Source organism: Cydia strobilella, chromosome 6, assembly GCF_947568885.1.
Source record: "Cydia strobilella chromosome 6, ilCydStro3.1, whole genome shotgun sequence".
Taxonomy (NCBI): Eukaryota; Metazoa; Arthropoda; class Insecta; order Lepidoptera; family Tortricidae; genus Cydia; species Cydia strobilella.
In genome coordinates, this window is record NC_086046.1 from 19,359,668 (window position 1) to 19,379,599 (window position 19,932).

At 36.9% G+C, this 19,932-nt stretch overlaps 1 protein-coding gene across 1 annotated transcript in view; it reads left to right on the forward strand.

Annotated features, from left to right (window-relative positions):
• Positions 1 to 527: 527 nt before the first annotated feature.
• Positions 528 to 19,932, forward strand: part of LOC134742221 (uncharacterized) — an 81,351-nt gene continuing 61,946 nt past the window's right edge. The window contains exons 1-2 of the mRNA XM_063675238.1: positions 528 to 3,250; positions 3,829 to 3,929. Coding sequence (XP_063531308.1) covers positions 564 to 3,250; positions 3,829 to 3,929 — 2,788 coding nt within the window. The 5' untranslated portion in view covers positions 528 to 563. The remainder of the gene's footprint in view (positions 3,251 to 3,828; positions 3,930 to 19,932) is intronic.

Genomic DNA, 19,932 nt, shown 5'->3' on the forward strand with positions numbered 1-19,932 from the left:
CAATAACATAACATATCGTCATGCAAGAAATCGCGCGTCTCCATCCATACTGCTTTGTTTTCTTTATGCTTTATCACGCGTCACAGAATGCATGTTATTATCATTCAAATTAGCTTGAGGTAATTAAATGCAACTAATAAAATAACACAATAGAGCACAATAAAAGGACTGGAATTTTCCAAACGACAATTTTGCAAGCCCTATAAAAAGCACCAACATAATGTACAACACGGTACAAGAATACAAGCTCTATCGTAATCGCGATCTCGTGGGAACGTCAGAGACAATAATACTAGCAATCCCAACGTCAGTCTGTCCGTTACTGAGGAAACTTATCTGCCAAAGAACGCGTACTTTCGCTCGCAATCAACGATCTGTTTCCACACATAAAGTAGGTTTATTGGCGACAGTTATCTTTCAACATTCACATTTTATAATTGTGAGGGATTTTACCTCAATCGACAATAAAATGATAGTATAGTTACATTACAACTACACAGTTGTTTAATTTTTTGTTGTTGTTTCAGATGACGTAGAAAAGCAGTCAGAGACATCCATCACAAATGTTATTGAACGGTCTAATGGAAGGGGAACCTTTACCCAAGACCAACTTGATACCGTCGATCAAGCTCGAAAAGGAACACAGGACCATCAGTGATTTGATGAACTTCATCCTACCGGACGCAAGCATGGCGATAAAGGACAACCAAAAAACCGACAAATGCGTGTACTCCGTGCCCCTCCAGCCGCCGATCTCCGAAAGAATGAAGTCCATCAATGACGCAAAGCAGGCGTTCTTAAACTCCACAGTAAACTCGCAAACGATGCCGCCTAGAAAAGAAATCAAGAAAGAAGAAGTTACATTGCATTATGCTCAGATTGCAATCACAACAGAAAGCGAGGATTCGAGGAGCACCGGCGGAGGCAAAGATTTCAAGCAAGCTGTCAATCAGTTCAAAATGAGGGAAACTGTTTCACCAAAAGACATATCTCCAAATATCAAAAAACTTGTGGAACAACAGCAAAGGAAAGTGAGCTTTAAAATTAAAAACGCTGGGAGCTCTTACCGACGAGCTCCTGTTTCGAAGACGGTAACTATCACAAGCAGCAAAGTTACGGAATTGACTAAAAAGTTTAATGATCTAGTAGTTAATGAACCGATCAGAGGCACGAAAAAACCATTGGCTAAAACAATAGATGTGCAAGCGGCTCGATGTTCTGCAAGTAACAGCTCCACACCGTCTTCGACACTTTCAAGCCCAAATATAAAAATAGTAGTACGTCAACGACGAGGCTCAAGGAAACGCAATAGTAGACGAAGGTGCTCTAGTATGGATTCCATTGACAAACACGTCTCTGAATCAGCCAAAATGCGTATAATCCGCTCAAAATCCGATAACACCAAAATACCAAAATCGCCTAAGAAAAGATTAAAGTACTCCAATTCTAGTGAACAGAGTGGCTCTGATTCCGTAGATGGATCACCCAAAAAAACAAGCAGTAAAGACGTCGAACCCCCTAAAGAAAGAAAACCAACGGAGAGCAATGTAGTTAAAAATGTTATTAAGAAATTTGAGTGCGAAATCATTGCGCAAACAAATTCAACTAATAACACACTAAAAAGACCACCTGCGAAACCCCAAAAACCTTTACCCATGCCTAAAGAGAAACCAAAAGTACCTGAAAAGAAATCAACTTTAGTTTTAACGAAAAACATTGTGGTAAAGGACGGTGTTCCTAAAATTAAGATTATAAAACCGGCTCCTTCGGAACTACCTCCAAAACCAGTAAACGTCAAAACACCAATCGCAGAAAATCTCAAAAGAAAAGAATCTCTTTATGATAAAAATAAGTATAAAACTAACTACATACATTCCGAAAAACTACCTTTAAAGATTGTGGAAATAATTCAAGAGGATGTCAGTGAGAGTTCTATGACATTGATTAACCCAGAACCAGAGAGTGTAGCATCGCCTGATAGTAAAGTGGAAGAAAAAGTGCAAGATGTTAATAATAGTATAACTCCTAACGAATCATTTCTTTGGCGGCGGAAAAGTAGTATACTTTATTCGGATTCTGAAAAATCTGTGTCTGAAAGTCCGTACAGTTTTTATAGCTGCAGTCTTAATGAAACGGCGGAATCATGTCCAGAGGTTTTCATATCTACTAAAGAATCTCCTAATAGTGTAGTAACTATTTCGCAAACTAACGAAGAGACTAGAACTAATCCTACTAATGAGTCTAATTCAGACTTTGAAAGTAACTTAGTTGAGGCTTATAACAAAGAAGTTTTAGTGGGATTTACGTCGAAACCTAAAAAAGACGTCGTTGTTGAGGACGACTATGAAATCTTAGAACCAAGAGACACTGAAAACGTAGTCATAATACCTGTTAGAACGTTGGATAGAGTTTCAAAAATAAACTGCCCTCTACCTGAAATCCCTAAAGAAGAGCCGATAGAAAAGAAGAAAGATGACACGGGAGAAAATATTTATCAATGTCTTTTAGAAATGAGATCGCATCCTGAAGGCGACGAGAGTAGTTTGCATAGTTACGAGCTGTGCGATTCGCAGTTAGAAGAGAGAACTAGAGGCGACGGAGACAGTGACGACGGTTATGAATACTGCAAGTCGCCAATCAAACCCTACTGTGTTACCTCCAGCTCCGGAATACAAATAGCTGAAAAATACCAGCCCTACCAACCGAAAGCTAACAAAAACTACGAAGTCTCCAAATCTGTGAGCGGCACATCCACTGTCAGCTACGAAAAGATCGGCTCCGACAGAATATACGAGCGAATCCCCGCGAGAGCTCCCAAGTCTGAAGAAAGCAGTCCCACGGATAGGAAAAGACATTCCTACGCCTCCGACTACACGACTTACAACGATTCTGAGAACATCTATGATACAATCAAGCACGCTGACGCAAATTCTTTATCGCATTGCTATGAAAGCATCCCGAACAGCCCAAGTATGGTAAAACTGAGAAATAATCTTAGGAAACAATTAGCGTCTACTGTCCATAAGCGGTTGTCGTTCGATAATATGTCCAATATAAGTCAGTCAACGATTTCGAGTGAGCAGAAGACTAATAGTATATACGGGCAGAGATCTGTGATGAGTTACAATGGTCAAGAAGTCGCTTTTCAAGTGCCGAGCAGCGAGACGAGTGTCAGCGACAGGAGCGATCGCAGTGACGACTGGGTCGACGTGTCAGACGAGGAGAGAACCGATGAACAGAAGATCATTATGTAAGTATTATACTGGTCACACTCAAGTTCATAGTCTGACCTTATCAAAATTAGATTTTGTACTGATCTGCGGGATTATTTAGTTATAATTCAATAGCGTCTGGTGGCTTTCAAGGGCAAATGTCGTTTGATGATGAACATGTCCTCTCATACATAAATCCTGTCCTATTATTATAAAAAAAACCCTGGGAATCCCAGTTGGGATCTCCTGCACCTTAATTTTCGAATAATCCATACACAATCTTACAACACTTTAAATAACGTAGGTCATCTGTCGAATTCGAGTCAGGCATCTAGATTTACTGAATAATAAAAATGCGTCAATGTGCCAAAAAATGTGCAAGAATATGACGCTAATAAGTCACACTCTGCGTCCCAAAGAGAAAAGTAAACACTCTTATCAGAGCAAGATATACCTACCTAAGCGACCGGCTCAGTACCACATCAGTTCTCGAATTAGGTTGACGTTATTTTAGCAATACTTACATATGCCAACATTAGAAAAACTCAACCATCCATAGTAAAAACTGATGACTGGTGACCACATATCATTAATTCTCAATGAATGTTTATTACAGTGTGCGAGAGAGAAGTCGCGGAAGAAAAAGTCCGATCAGCTGGTCGCAGAAGGTGCGGCACCAGTGGCAGAAGACCCCTAAAGAAACTGAGAACGACCAAGGTAAGATGCATGATTGATGATGTTTAACACGTATAATTTTTACATATCACAAACGTTAACAACAGATATGATATGATACAGTCGTTTGTGAGATGTACCAATAAAAAAACTTATGTTCAAAGCAATCTGTATTTAAAAGGTGGCATACTACTACACTACGTCAGTTAGCGCAAAACTGTCGTAATGTTTTCATACGCGTGGCGCCATCTGTTAGCATGCTGTCGTACTATGATGTAACTGCACGCTTACTAATCGATGCGTTGTTCACGGGTACCGCTAGATGGCGTTACGGTATAGGGAATGTAAATTTTACCTGTACCTGTATCATTTATCGTAGGCACCGTAGCGTAGGGCTCTAAGTGTAGGATTACGGCAGGTTTTTGATCAACTAGGTCTAGATTCTCGACTCCTTCAGCCACCTGGTACGATTTCACAATGGAATGCTTTTACGGTTTAGACACAAGTTGCACAAGCTTCTGCGACAGGCATCCTACGCTTGCATTGTCGCCGCATACAAATGACTTGAAATTATACAGTTTCTCAGAACATTTACATGTGATTACATTTTAGTTGAAAGCTATAAAAATCTAATTAGAGATTAGAAGTGTACAATATACCATTTAGCGCTTTATTGTTGTGATGTTTTATGGCGTGAACTAATTGTGATTACAATTGGGTTTGGTACCGTATTCTCACCATATTGCCACGGTTTTATTTTAACTGTAAATAAGCCTAATTTATTTGAAACGGTTGACCCGGTCTCATGAATATCTGATTAATAGATCAAGAAATAAATTTGTATGTTATGACATGCAGTCCTTAGGTAACCAACTGCTCCCGAGAGTCCCGAGCCATAAATATCACAAAATAAAATTGCATTTCAAATATTTCCAGTAGTTATAATATAACATGTGCTCAGTGTCCTATGATCGTGTCAGTAAAATAATTGTTTTTGTAAATTTTAACATAACCTACATAATATCTATTTTTCCTGTTATTTGTATATTTGCTTGAGTACTTATCCGGCTTTTTACGGTCAAGCCCCGCCAAATTAATTCTTTTTGCAAATTAACCAGGTCAGAATCATGGGCGTTTCAATTGCCTACTTTCTGTAGACACATTTTTGAAGTGTCTACAGAAAGTAGTTTCATTATTTTTAATTATATTTCTGGGTGTTTGTTAGTTGTCGGCACTTATGGTATATCCGGCATTGTGGTTAGAATGACCGGCCGTTTTGATTGATTAATTGATGTTGACGGCTTTGTAATCCTAATAGTTGCAATTACCTACATTTACCTACGCAAAATATTTGAACCATCTGTATACCATAATAACAACTTATTATCATTATCAATTTTATTTAATTTTTCTAAAATCTGCATGGGTACTATTTCGAAATATAACATTTAAAACTCTCGCGTTTTGAACACATATTAAATCACATTTACAATCGGATCTATCGCGAATTTATTTAGTTACCTACCTTTATTTACCAACGTTTCGACACAGGTTTCACTGGTCGTGGTCGCGGCTAACTGATTACTACTACTACTATAACTACTAATTTACTACTACTGTACTTCCTGCTACTGTTGCTGTTGTTATACTTTACTGTACTTTGTACTATTTCGAAGTTTGTCTGTCGCAACAAGTTCAGGGCCCGCCGTGGGCGCCGCTAATTGTTGCCGGATTCCTGCGCGCGCGCACCACAGCGCACAACAGAGAAGGCATTCTGCAAATCTAGATATACTTACCGTGAACAACGACGAGTCAGAATGAATAGTTAGTGAAATATACATTGCACCGATCTCTCAAAGAACTTCTTATATGGCGAATCGATCTGACAGGGTTTCTCAATCTGGAACAGTTAAAGACACTGTAGTAAAAAGACAATAATTGACCGAGCGTTAGGAAGGTCCCCATTTCTCAACCGATTGTCGTGAAATTTTGTGAGCAGGTTCAAGAATTAAACATATTTTTTGTGGATTAGTTTTCGGTTTTTTTTTCAAAATGGCGGCGCCGTGCGGCTTCGCAAGATCTACAGCTAACAGTTAGAGACTATTTGGAAACCCTTCCAACCTTTAGTGATGATATGAAGTAGTAACTCCGAATTTTAGTGATAGAAATGTCCAAGAGTGTATCTATCTAGTACACTATTAGATGATTTTTGTAGGGAGTTTTTAAATTTTCTAGCAAAACCAACTCATTTGTAAAAAAAACTCGTATAATAAAGGACTAGGGCTAGCTGTATTCACCGCCGTGTCTCGCCTACAGACATTACACGCTATTGCAATTGTTTCATTTACCAACACGCATTTAGGAAGAAAGCGAACATCAAATGCTAAAGTTTTAACTCGATGAAAGTTTCTGCGATAACTACGAACATCGTTTATTATATATAACGTAGGTATTATATATATTTGTTATACTGTTACTTCAAATTTTTATCTTATTTTATTTATTTTCGCCCTCTTTTATAAATTTATTGACTTTCCTCTAGTCTATTGTACGCAGTGCTATATCTGTCTACCGTTCTTCATCAATTCTCATCTACTCAAAGGTTAACTGGAAGAAATCCCTTAAAGGGATAAGTTCGCCTTTGTACTGCCTATTTCTGTGCCATATTTGTGTTCTATGTCTTTGTACAATGAAGAGTTTATACATACATACATACATACATACACATAAGATTTAGGAGAAATCACGGTGTATAATTGTAGTTGTTTGATCATTTTGTTCAATGGGGCTAAGATAACTTTAATAAGGCAACCAAGAGCAAAAAGAGAGCTCGCCGAGGACTCCTTTTATTTTCGTAATTTTTTCTGAATTAATGTCACATAGATAAGATGACTCAAAATATTGAACAAACAAACGGCAAACTGATAAAGTGGTTTTGTAAGTAATGCTTAAGTTAAGTAAACTTAGAGGTACTTTAAAGTGAGACTAGTAAGGGACTTTTTTCCCTATATTTTACACGTCTTCAGATCGTCCTGCCATTTTGGATTCATTCTGTAGATGGCTTCGTTAATCCGGCCAACCTCATTTTAGTGTAATGAAGTGGGGAAAGGAGCAATTAGAGAGAAGCGTCATCCCCATAGTCGTATTTATAGTGAATTAGTCACGAAGTTATAATATCTGATGACATAGGTCGGTTATACAATCCCCACTTTCACATTTGTGTTAGTATCTACAGTTATCTTATCAAATGTTGGTGAAATGTGTGCCTGTAATAACTCTTCTAATCTCCCCTTGGAATGCTTTTGATAACTTTGGCTGAACTATCGATCTGATAGCCGCTGACCCAGTTTGATATCAGGCGCACATAGGTAACTCCGTAGCATTCTTGTTCGGAAACAACAGTAAAATGTTTGTTTTACCGGAAAGTATAATAAAACCGTGAGAAAAATGTTTAAATTAGCACGGAGACAGCTTTATTTGTCTCTTTAACTTAAACGTTTAAATAATTAAGTGCATGTGTAAACTACAACTAAATACGAGTACGTATACATGTTAGTTTTGTAACTTTTGTCGAATACTAAATGGACGTAGCATAGCAAAAAGAATACATGCATGAATTAATGACTTATGTTGAAGGCAGAAAGTTACAAATTTTTGTGGATTATCCAACCCTTTTCCCTAAATTATATCCCACTATATTATATCCCATCTATTATCTGTGCTTTTTTTACGCATATCAAAAAGCAACACCTCTTCCCTTCTGTTGAACATGGTGGCTGGTATTAGGAGGGAAAGTGCCTTAAAACCTTAAGTTAGCTCATTTTACTTAAAGGAAACATTATCAAATTTAAAAAAATAATCAAAACTGCATTTACAGTTTTTTTTTAATTCGCTGGTATCGCCTGAGAATCGAACTGACAAAAAAAAGTTGTTATTTTATTCCAGATAGTTTCTTCAATAAACATTAGGTCTTACACTCGTCTGTCGTACAAAATATCTATATAATTGCATGCATATTTAGTATTTTTAGAATTTTTAGTTGGTTCGATTCCCGGACGAGGGAAGCGTATTTAAAAAAATCTGAATGCAGTATTGTTTCTTTTTTTAAATAAAAGAACGTCCTCTTTATGTAAAATGAGGTAACTTAGTGTTATGATGTACTTCCACTCCAGGGCCCATAATTTTTTTCCACACTGTATATTACCTTACCGTTTGATTAGTTCAAAATCAAGGTTTAAAAACTGTACAACTTATGTAGAGCAAAAAATAAATAAATAGGCAAGTACCTGTAGATTTCTTTATTAATTTCTATATTGCAAAAGTTTGTATTTATTCAACATGGAAGGTGTCGTGCTGTGTGGCGCATTTCTCGTCTAAGTAATAAGATATCTTTGGCAGTCTTCTTCTTCACGTGCCATCTCCGTCCAGGAGGTCGGCGACCATATGTCTAAGTCTATGTCTCTATGTTCAGTCATGCGAATTAGTCTATCTATGCTCTTCACTTTTAACCAGTCTCTTATATTTTCAGTTCATGATGTGCGCCTTCTACCGCTACAACGCTTACCTTCAATTTTTCCTTTAATTATTAATTTCAGTAGGTTGTATTTATTGTTTCTATATATATGTCCAAAATATGCTGCTTTCCTTTTCTTCATTGTTGATACTACTTCTAAGCCTTTTTCATGATTTCCAAAACTCTGACATTAGTTATTCTATCTGTCTATTTAATTTTGAGCATTCTTCGATAAATCCACATTCCCATCATCTTCTGCAGACATCTTTGTCAGTAAACCGTACATAAAAGGGTCAATGTGGTTAATTAAAGCAGCAACTTTTTCAATTATACTACTCTACTAACAGTTTCGCATAAAATACATATCACTGCTTAAAGGAAAATCCATCAGAACCAGAAGTATCCAAACATGTAATTAATGTTCATTGGTATGCAAGGAAGCGAAAAGCATATAGTTAACCGACGAAAGTAAAAGCAAAAAGCAATAAAGAGTTTTTATTACACACGTAGTCTCTTAATGTCCATTTAGTACACACACATGAATGCGTAAATTACGTATCTTGAATATATTATACGCTATGAGGACATATGCAAACATCTTCCTGATTTTGTTCACCTTCCTTATCTTTTTCTGTCATATGATTGTTTTTAATATACAATATATCAATACTTATGTGTGTATTTATGTGTATGTATACGTTGTTTTGTAATGTTTTAAAATTTATTTCTTAGCTTAGAAATTGATTCATAGTCATAGTTTTTTATTTGCTAGAATTATGGTTTTATGGTACATTGTTGATGATTTATCTAAATCGTGTCGAATTTATTTGTATAATTGAAATTTAACTAGGATCGGATGTAGCTCTTTGGAGGTAAAATTACGGCTCGTCAAGTCTCTCAAAATAACACTTCGATTTCATAGAGCACTCTGGACTACATACTACATTTGCGACTTTGAGATTTCGAGAACTGGTGATTTCGGATGACTCTTTTTAAAATTTACCGATCCAGTCTAGTTCCATAGACACTCTCGGGTGGTCGATTTAAGGCGTGTACGTACAGTCGAGTTCATAAATTTTTATACATTTTTTCACCTTATTGCAATGGATTAAGGTGAAGAAATGTATACATATTATTTATTTTTCTTCAAAAAAAATTTTTTTTTATAATTCGAATTCTTCGTGCTTAGCGTCCTTACTTTATCACCCGTCAACTAGGTATACCAACTTTGACCTTACACTTATATACATTTTGATACACAAACGCCTATAGAAATGGTGTATTTCAAATAAGTCACCAGTCCACTATCCCACACTAATCTCCATTGCAAAACCTCACAAATTATAACCACGAAATATTGGTATCAAACTCCAAAGGTAGCATTCAGTAAATTAATTAGGGTCTATTGTAGCTAATTATTAAGACAATGGTAGCATCATGACCATTAGCGATTGTGCAGCGCTAGTGGAGTGGACTTCCTTATTGAGCTGAAGACGCGGGCACTCGCGCATTAAATGGGTTAACTATTGTGATTGTGCTTAAACAAATTACGCACAATACAGAAAGCAACAGATGGGTATGAAAGAGCTGCTTGAAATAAACTCTTATTTGTAGGGAATAGATTATTAATTTTCCGTACCCAAAGGGTAAAAACGGGACCCTATTACTCCGTCTGTCCGTCTGTCTGTCACAAGGCTGTATCTCATGAACCGTGATAGCTAGACAGTTGAAATTTTCACAGATTATGTATTCCTGTTGCCGCTATATAACAACAAATATTAAAAAGTACGGAACCCTCGGTGCGCGGGTCCAACTCGCACTTGGCCGGTTTTTAGTTCTTCATGAGGACGAGTAAATGAATCTGCTGCTAACTGTACACGTTGTGGGACAAATTTTGTAGTAATATTGATACTTTTTATTATGTTCGAATAGTAATAGTAAATTATTGTATGGGTGTGTAATGTCAATGCTTCTTCACTTTCCTTTGTTTATACCCATTGAAGTGTGTCAGAATTAATGAAGGTAACTTTAATCGTGTTGGCATTTTTATCCGTAACAAGTAACTGTCAAAAAAAATTTTTGTGACACACTTTTATTGCTGACTGTACTTCTTCTCGTTTGCATGTCTATCGAGTACTTCTTGAGACCTTTATAATGAGCCTAAACTTGGTGTGTTTGTGTTTTTCCATCGAGGAGTTCCTTTGGCTACCTACCGGTATGCATCATCAGAACACCTCCATGTTAGCATATTATTGCATTGTCACCGGAATTACGACAGTACTCCAAATTTCAACTGAATCAGATACCGGGAAGTGGTTCAAATTTTAGTTACAAGATTTGAAGCACTATATATACAAAGGTATACGCAGTGAAGCTAAATAAAAGTGTGTAAAAATAGAATATGATGTAGGCATAGTCATGCTCCTATAGCATATTGTAGTTCTACTAGTAACACTGTCACTGTCATTGCAGGTAAGTTTTCCGCCCTGTCGTCATGTAAAGCTATGTATTAAAATTTATAACATATTCAGTTCACATTTTATTATTTATTCTAAAATAATTGACAATACTTGCACTACGCTGGCATACGCTGGTGTAAATAACTATTACTAAACTTTTACCACACCCCAGACAACATAAAATCTTCTGTCGCAAATACTTCACATCAAATGTTCTCACTTCTCAGTATCTGTACGTGTAGTTTGGTCTTGAAAATTCAATCGCATTTGGTCATGTAGGTCTCGGTCGCGGCTTTCGAATTGGTGTTTCTACGCTAAATTGACGAGAAAAATGCTCCAATCATTCTCTGTCGAATGGAATGTCAACAAGCTGTGATGGTACAAAAAGCACGTGACCGATGTTAGACCTTGTTTCGTAGCAGTAAAGGTTATCTACAAATATTCAACTAACTATGGCTACGAGTACGTTTGAGGCATTCGTGAATTCCGTTTTGATACGTATCGATTTGTTCAAGTAAACACTTCAGTTTTTAGGGTTCCGTACCCAAAGGGTAAGAACGGGACCCTATTACTAAGACTCCGCTGTCCGTCTGTCCGTCTGTCTGTCTGTCTGTCACCAGGCTGTATCTCATGAACCGTGATAGCTAGACAGTTGAGATTTTCACAGATGATGTATTTCTGTTGCCGCTATAACAACAAATACTAAAAACAGAATAATATAAATATTTAAATGGGGCTCCCATACAACAAACGTGATTTTATTGCTGTTTTTTTCCGTAATGGTACGAAACCCTTCGTGCGCGAGTCCGACTCGCACTTGGCCGGTTTTATTAAACTTAAAGACGTTGCAGTACAGGCTACTTGAAAAAGTGTTATTCGGAACTAATCAAGGTCGAGATAGAGCGTGGGATGGAAAATAAATTGGAATTTTATTTGTTTGTTTTTACATGCGATTTCCGCACTGTAGTACCAAAGATAGATATAACTCCGTAATAGATGGATACAGTCTAAGGAAAAAACGTGCCTCAAAAATCACGAAAATTTGATTCTCGATCAGATGGCGCCAATAGCTTTGGCCTACTCTCGTATAGAGGGCGTGGACGGTTTCGTTTGTTATTTATAATTTTAACGCATATCCGTTAATGAACATGGGTCAAAATCGTATAAAAATAATTAATGCAAATAAAAAAATCATTTACCCATATTTAAATACATTTTAACGTATTTTTATAAATCTTCATTTTTAGTGTTAAAGTATGTCGATAGATGGCAGTGAATTTACAGTGGTTACAAAATTTACTATGACAGTACCGCTCTATCTTATTATTTATTATTTATTTATTTATTATTTATTTAATATATAATATTAGCACTAACAGATAATTATATCCTCTTTGGTAGTACTGTCAGCAGCAGAACTCGCTAAGCGGGCGAGGTGTTGAAAATGATCTTGACGTGACTTTATTGTTAAGAGAATAAGAGCGTGTCAAGGTAATTTTGAACACTTCGCCCGCTTAGCAACTTCTGCTGCTGACTGTACATTCTAATAAGACAAATTTAATAAAGATTGTTATGTAAAGCGCAAACTTATTTCTAAAGCTTGTTATACCACACAAGACTACATGAATGATAAAACACCGTGGGATTAATTGTGACTTGAAATAATTAATTAATTATTATATTTCAATAATGATGAATTTGGCATTCCGATCAATATATTACTTAGTTACATTTTTTATTCTAGATACACTCTAGACTAGTATTTTTTATACAATTTTTTATTTAATGTTTGACGATCTTATTGTGAAATTTTATTATTAAATTTGACATGTGTATAAAAAATCTAATATTATTATGGAATAATAAATACAGCAATTAAATGCTCTGATAATTAGCATAAGATAATAAAACGACAATTCGAAAGAGCTTCTTGCTAGGCCTACTTGAATAATAGTTATTTGTTATACAAGGGTGCAAAGTTGTATTTTACCCGCGAGTGTTTCAACACACGAGAAGTAAAATACATTTGCACCCGTGTGTAACACAAAACTTTTCCCCTCTCTATAGCTAGGAAAGTGCAACATCTACAGGCGTTTAAATCATCTTCATCACTGGAATCACTATTTTTTTTACGATATTATAACAGAAAACACTAGAAAATAAACAGTAAAAATTTTGTTGACAATGTTGACATTTCTGTTCTGACGTATGAAATGTCAACGATGCGTTTTGAAATTGCATCGACTCAACTTGTGCGTTCAGAATTATACATATTTAACATCATTATAAAAAATCTAACATTTCTTATGGAATTTTAAGGTTTATGACTTAAAATATAAAGCTAAATTTGGTATTTTTTATTAGATTCTCAGACCATTTATTTAATGATAATTAATATCGAACGTTTTACGTTTTGTTATCTGTCAAGCTACTTAAACACGCTCCATCCAAGGTCAAATTACTTTCCCCACTAGTGGATAAAATGCGTTTTTCCCCGCTTGTTTTAAAGGATAATAGACGGCTTTCCGAGCTAGTGAGGGGAAAAGAATATTTGAAGTTTGAAGTTATCTGTGACTAAAATAAGTAATAGAAAGTCTTATATAACCATTTACTAATATGTACATAACAGGTCCGACAATGCACTAACAATACTGTTCCTTTGTAGGTAATACAACAATGGACATGGATTACAAAATATAAAAGTTAAACAACGTGATCTAACAACGCAACAATGAATCATTAATACATATTCTAAGTACTTACTACTTAGGTACAGCTAGTACGACTAAGGCATTTAACATCGTGAATTGACTCTTATCTTTATCTTTATGGATCTTCAACGATCATTAAGGCTAAAATTGCATTTTAGGCCCCGCATAGTTTTAAAAATAGTCTTTGATTAATCCAAGATAACCTATGCAATTAATTCCACATCTAACGTGTCTTGCCATATCGATAGACGGTCGCAACTTTAATAATTATCTCCTAATGATATCATTACTATTAGTGACTTATTTCATGCTCTATTTCTATTTATTTCATGCTAAAATTGCATTTTAGGCCCCGCATAGTTTTAAAAATAGTCTTTGATTAATCCAAGATAACCTATGCAATTAATTCCACATCTAACGTGTCTTGCCATATCGATAGACGGTCGCAACTTTAATAATTATCTCCTAATGATATCATTACTATTAGTGACTTATTTCATGCTCTATTCGCCATGTTTAGAGCAGATTTAATAAATCACTTTGACTATCAAATCTTGATGTCAAATTGTACTAAAGCGGCCTCGACTGAATCATATTTTATATTCAATGCCAGAATAAAACACTGCTCTGAATAAAAATGGAGTATCTACCTAAGTTCAGTGCAAACTAAAGCACTTTAAGTGAACATAAATAGACTTTATGTTATAAGTAGTAAGGCTCATAAACGGTTACTTACTTATGTCTTCGCAGGTACCAACATTGATACTACCTTCGTAAATCCATAAGTTTGCCTTCGTGCCATTATGCACTAGTTCAGTTTTCCGGCTTGGTTCGACAGGAAAACATTACCATCAGGACCGGTTCCTAGTTTTCTGGTGAAAGTTCTGTTTCCTCTTTCAAATAGTTCGGTCTTGCATGATGGCATATTTGGTCAAGCGAATTTACCTGGTTTTTCTAAGTATAGCTTCGTAGTTTTACAACTTTTACACGACGTATCACGCTTATTAACTTTCATAAACACTAGTCCGATTTGGGTGTGGTAACGCAACCAAGTATGAGGTTCGATGTGTCATGGCACTCATGGCATTGAAATTAAAAGGATTGTGAACTTCTCGCTTGGCAGAGGTCCAAAATGAATAATTTGGACTGGGTTTTATCAAGGTCTCTACATATATTTTGTAAAAAGTGCCGGTAGTTAAAATTTTCTCATGTATTCCTTATTATGTATACTAACTGACCGTTCAGAAATCTATCCGGCCCCCTTTACAGATAAAACACAAAGATAAATTATTAATAAGATAGTTTATTTTCCAAGTAGGCATGTTACAATGCGCTTATGAACGTCGAATAAAAATAAAGCTACGCCCTACACCTCTGACCCGAGAAGATTTAAATCCCTCCTAAATTGTACAAACATGTACCTAAAGAGTTGAATAAAGTTATCAATCTCTTGAAGACGACACTAAATATCGTCGTTTATGCAAATCAAGCATCGAAACGATATCTAAAGTCCCAGAACAAAAGAATTCCTTGCTAACTATTGTGATTAAGGTATAATGCGCGAATATCTTCTCACGGCGTGGAGCCTATATCGCTCAACCTTGACCGAAAAGTTATGGTCTTTACTGCAATACTGAACCTGCCCGGTGAAACGAGATCTTTTTGCTTAAGACTACTCGTGTTTGGCAAGGACTACTCGGAGAGGTCATGTTACCCTGGAGATTGCGTACACGATGACTTGAGTTTTTATAGCGATATGCGTTTTAGAAGATAATGTGTATTCCATTGGAATAAATTGAGCAGTTATCTAACAGTTCGTAAAAGATTGTAATGACATTGAATACAGCCTCGCATATAGACTAATGACTTAACAAGTTGTAAACCGTTTAGCCAAGCGGTCAAGCAGGAAGAATTGATCGACTATAGATCTAGTTGATAACGTATACATGACACTTTAGGTCTTTTTATCACATCAGAAAGTTCGTTTAACACATAAATTGGCGAAGACAATAAGCCACATGAAATTGTCTCCACAACACACAATGTAGCAGCAAAAACTGCTAAGCGACTTGATCGCGGGAAACTGTATCAGATCTCTCGAAGGAAAAAGCCAATTCCAATAATCACTTAATGCAATCCGTGCACGACACTTTTCAAATCAACAGATAAATTTCCATTATAAAACAATTAAGGGGAAACCTGTTTCCAAGACACAACGAAATTTGTCCAACGATTACAAACGTCTGGTTAAATACAACTGAATTATAATTTATGACTTTCGCTAAGCAATTCGCGACTAAATATATAATGGTGAGAAACGTTTTATAACCTGATAACAATGGACCGATTACGTCAACTCTTGAGCCTGGACCCAGGCTGCCGTTTGCACATACCTGTTGTATTATTAACCTGCCAGACAGTACGTTTATCAAATTTTTACAAGGAGATTGTCACGTTTAAATAACCTTCAACTAAACTGGCGTCGAACACAACATGCCATTTCAGCCAAATAGAACAATTCGAAGGCAATCCAGGAGTAAATGTACTAAATCTCGGCACAGTTGTGAAACAAGTTGCTCAACACACAGTCAAAATCGCCGATGAAGTCGAACGTGGGATCAATTATTTACCTGATCCAGTTGGGGGCGACTTGTCGACGTTATGTCACTGACGAGAGCAATGCGCTAGATTTCTTGCGCATTACAATTAGGCGAACCTGTTATATATACGTATATAATACGTTCAGGCATTCAGCTAACTAAACACTAAATAACGTCACCTAAAATATTTCAAAACAAGACGGTTTCAACATCTTGTTTAGTGGCTTTATCTTCTAGTGTCATGCGATTGTTTACCTTTTTAGTTACTGTCAATAAATTATCGGCGTTTTGTCTTTGATTGCTTGCGTTTATCGCTGTTGTCCGAGCCGAAATTTATAGCTTAATTTAATTAGTATCGTTTCGCCCTACATTCCCGCCGGTCTAACTGGACCAGTCTGAAATGTTGCTCCAGTTGCAGTTCGTTTTCTATTGTCTCCATTCTAGTTTTAGACAAGACATTCCCCTCAGCAACCGAATTGAAAGCTGTAATGATTTACATAACGGGAACGCATTTACATGAATCATTTGTCCGATCTACTATAAAATATCTAGACTGCTCTTTGCATCTACTTCATACTCTATCACCTGCGTTATTGTCTTAAATATTGTTGCATTTAAGCAATAAAATAATACATATCCTGATGTTCCTGATACTGCGACTGTGCGCACAACTGCTTCTTTACTTTCAGTTTGATGAAAAACTATAAACACAAACTCGTTTTTAAGAGCCTAATATAATAATATAATGATGTCGTTAAATCATCCAAGATTTACTGATGCTGACATCAACTTGACATTCCTTTGTGTCTCCTTAACGCATGGACACATCAGGGTGTTACCTAAATGGACATTCTGGTACGCCAACGCTTGTTCGGTGCTACAGTTGCTGCTTTAGGTACACGTACGTGTGGGGGAAGGCGCGCGGCGCGAGTCAGCCCTGCGCCTGCCCGCGAACGGACGCGCCGCGCCCGCGCAGCCTGTGAAAGTACTTACTGCCCGTGTGTTGTTATTGCTTCTTGAGTCGAAAGCAAAAGCCAATCAGTGGCTGAGAGCTCGAGATCCGTAATTCGGTGAACGCGCTTACACTGGTTTGCTGGAGCGCTCGACTCGAACTCGCAATGATATTCTATCAGTGATGAGCCTTCAAGTGTCATATGTGCCAATTGTGTCTTTGTTTGTGTTGCAAGTGCCGGCCGGTTGCGTTGCTCCGAAATTACAAGAACACGCGAAAACCTACGAGCAATTACCAAATATTTAACGGGCAGTTAATGCTCTACGCTTTGTAGTTTACTTTCTACGGTTACTGTATACTAATTCGTATGTTATCTTCCGTCACGCTTCGATTCGATCGAATTTAAGTTTTGTACTTGATATATTATTGTTATTAACAGCCCAAACAAGTCTCTCTTGTCACCCGTTGACCACGAACGCTGTAAAGAGTTCGAAACGTCGGGATGTATTATAAATTCAATATACGCGATATAATCCGTTTTCATAGTTTTATTTCATGAGTAACTATCGCGGTAACCGAAGACAATATTAAGTCTCTCTTGCTTAAAGAAGTCCTAACGTCATTATCAATTCCAAAGTCTAATGATTTTTCATCAATGTATAAAAATCTTCTTTATTTTATTTCTCACAATTATACTCACCAGTTTGTTAATTCAATTAGTTATATGACGTGTTATTGTGTATTTCTTTGCAAAATTAATGATACATCATTTGGATTCCCCAACCTCGATATTGCGTATTTCTCAAAACACAATGGCATTAAGTAAATTTCGGTCATTACGAATAATAGTATTATTGTTTCCTATGCTGGTACACTGCTGGTAGGTCAATGGGGAACTGAGTTAATTCTAGTTTGGCACAATGCAGCTTGTATTTATAAAGAGTGCCATCCGCATTTAAGCGATCATGTAGCCGGAACCAGGACGTGAGCAAAACTGTGATTACTGTTCACAAATAACCGCTATAATGATGATGATGAAATGTCCTATAATGAAATAATGGAAAGTTTTTGTACTTAACTACTGGTTATAATATAACGTTTGTTTGGTCTGCACCGAGTACCGACATTGTCGATACTTGCTTCTATGTTCTTTTTTGTACTAAAATCCGCTTTAGACAAATCCTTTTATCGTTATCTGCGAAGCGCAAGCTTGTGCCAAAATCCAGTAAGAGCTGATCAAGAGTTTCGAGACGTATCTCAATCCTGTTGTGGTAAATTTTGAAACCATTTAAATTGCATCACCATTGCGTGCCTTGCCTCGCTTCTTGCAACTCGCAATCGTTTTTCAGTTCGCATTTTATTTACGGTCTCGGAGACAAAACACACTCGCTGACGTTTTCTATCGCCACGCGCGGCCGTATGTTAGAAAGTGTCGCGTGCCCAGTGCGCGATATGGAATCGAGATACAAAAGCGAGTGCATGTGTTAACTTAACTTATATTTATCCACATTGCTCGCTAACAACTTATCTACCGATCTTCATTTATTTTCTCAAAGTGGCCATAGCTGCTGTAGATAGCACATTCTCTAAAATTATAGTGAAGACCGACATAAATCCTGATGATTGTGCTACCGATGCTGGTAACACTGATAAACAGTGCCGGCCAATAATGTAAGACCTGAGAGTAGTATTTCAAGTTCTTTTTATAATTCCTAATCTGTTTTCATATCACATGGTCCGATGATGCTTGATCGACGAAAAGTTCTGGTCTGATAAAATGGTTGTTTCAGAGATTAATCCTTCAAGCACACAGCTGATATTGCCAGTAGATTTTATAGGCTACCAGAACATTGTCTCATCTGTTGATACAAAACTCCCATTGGTTTATAAAGAGCTCATACAAACTCGAATACTTGGTAATTGATCGTGTGGTTCCCTTCCGCGGAACTGATTATGTTAGGCCTTCATTGTTTTGCAACGTGCAATGCTCTGATTGCAACGCCATACACACATATCTTCTAGTTTTGCAACTGTACCATAACCGTTTCGGTTTGCATTATCGCAATCAAATTCCATACATCTACAGTAGGTAAAATTACCTTTTTTTTTGGAGGAAGTTTTGAATCGTGTACGGATTCCCCACTTTTCCTCCCAAAAGTTGTTTGAGTATTTTTCCAACTGAACTGAATTACGTAGGTTTTGATCTGGAAAATCTCTAAAGTGACTAAAGGCCGGTCAATCCAATAAAAGATGTTTTTTGGTTTGTTTGCAATTACTGCAGCATTGAAACCGGCAAAAAACCGCTCTCGGTTCTAAAGGCGTTGAAAATAAGCCTCTCGTACCAGTTGACCCTGACGCTCCGAGCAACGCAGCTGCCGCCTCACTGCCTCACTTTGTTTTTTATTGAAACTTGACCATTCATATAGGAAACACTTGCAACGTAACCAGCTTCTCATAACGATGGAAATCTCATTTTCATTTACTTTATGACAGTTGAAAAGACGTGAACTTTTGTCGGTGATAAATCAGTGAAATGTGCGTAATAAAGTGAAGTGTAGTGAAAATGAAAAATGGTCGCCGAGAGGCCCCCGGTGAGCGGGCCTCCGGTGAGGCCTCGGACGTTTCGGAGGAACTGCGGCGATCAAGGTGCCCTAAGGAAACTCAAGAAGGCCGACACGGCTGGCTTCAAGTTATAGATAGCACTTTTTCTGACACTAAAAGCGTGGATTGAACAAATTGTGTTACATTTGTCGCTCGGTGTCTTTTTTTAGTAATTTTTTTGTGATGTAATGTGCTAAATTAACCGCTAA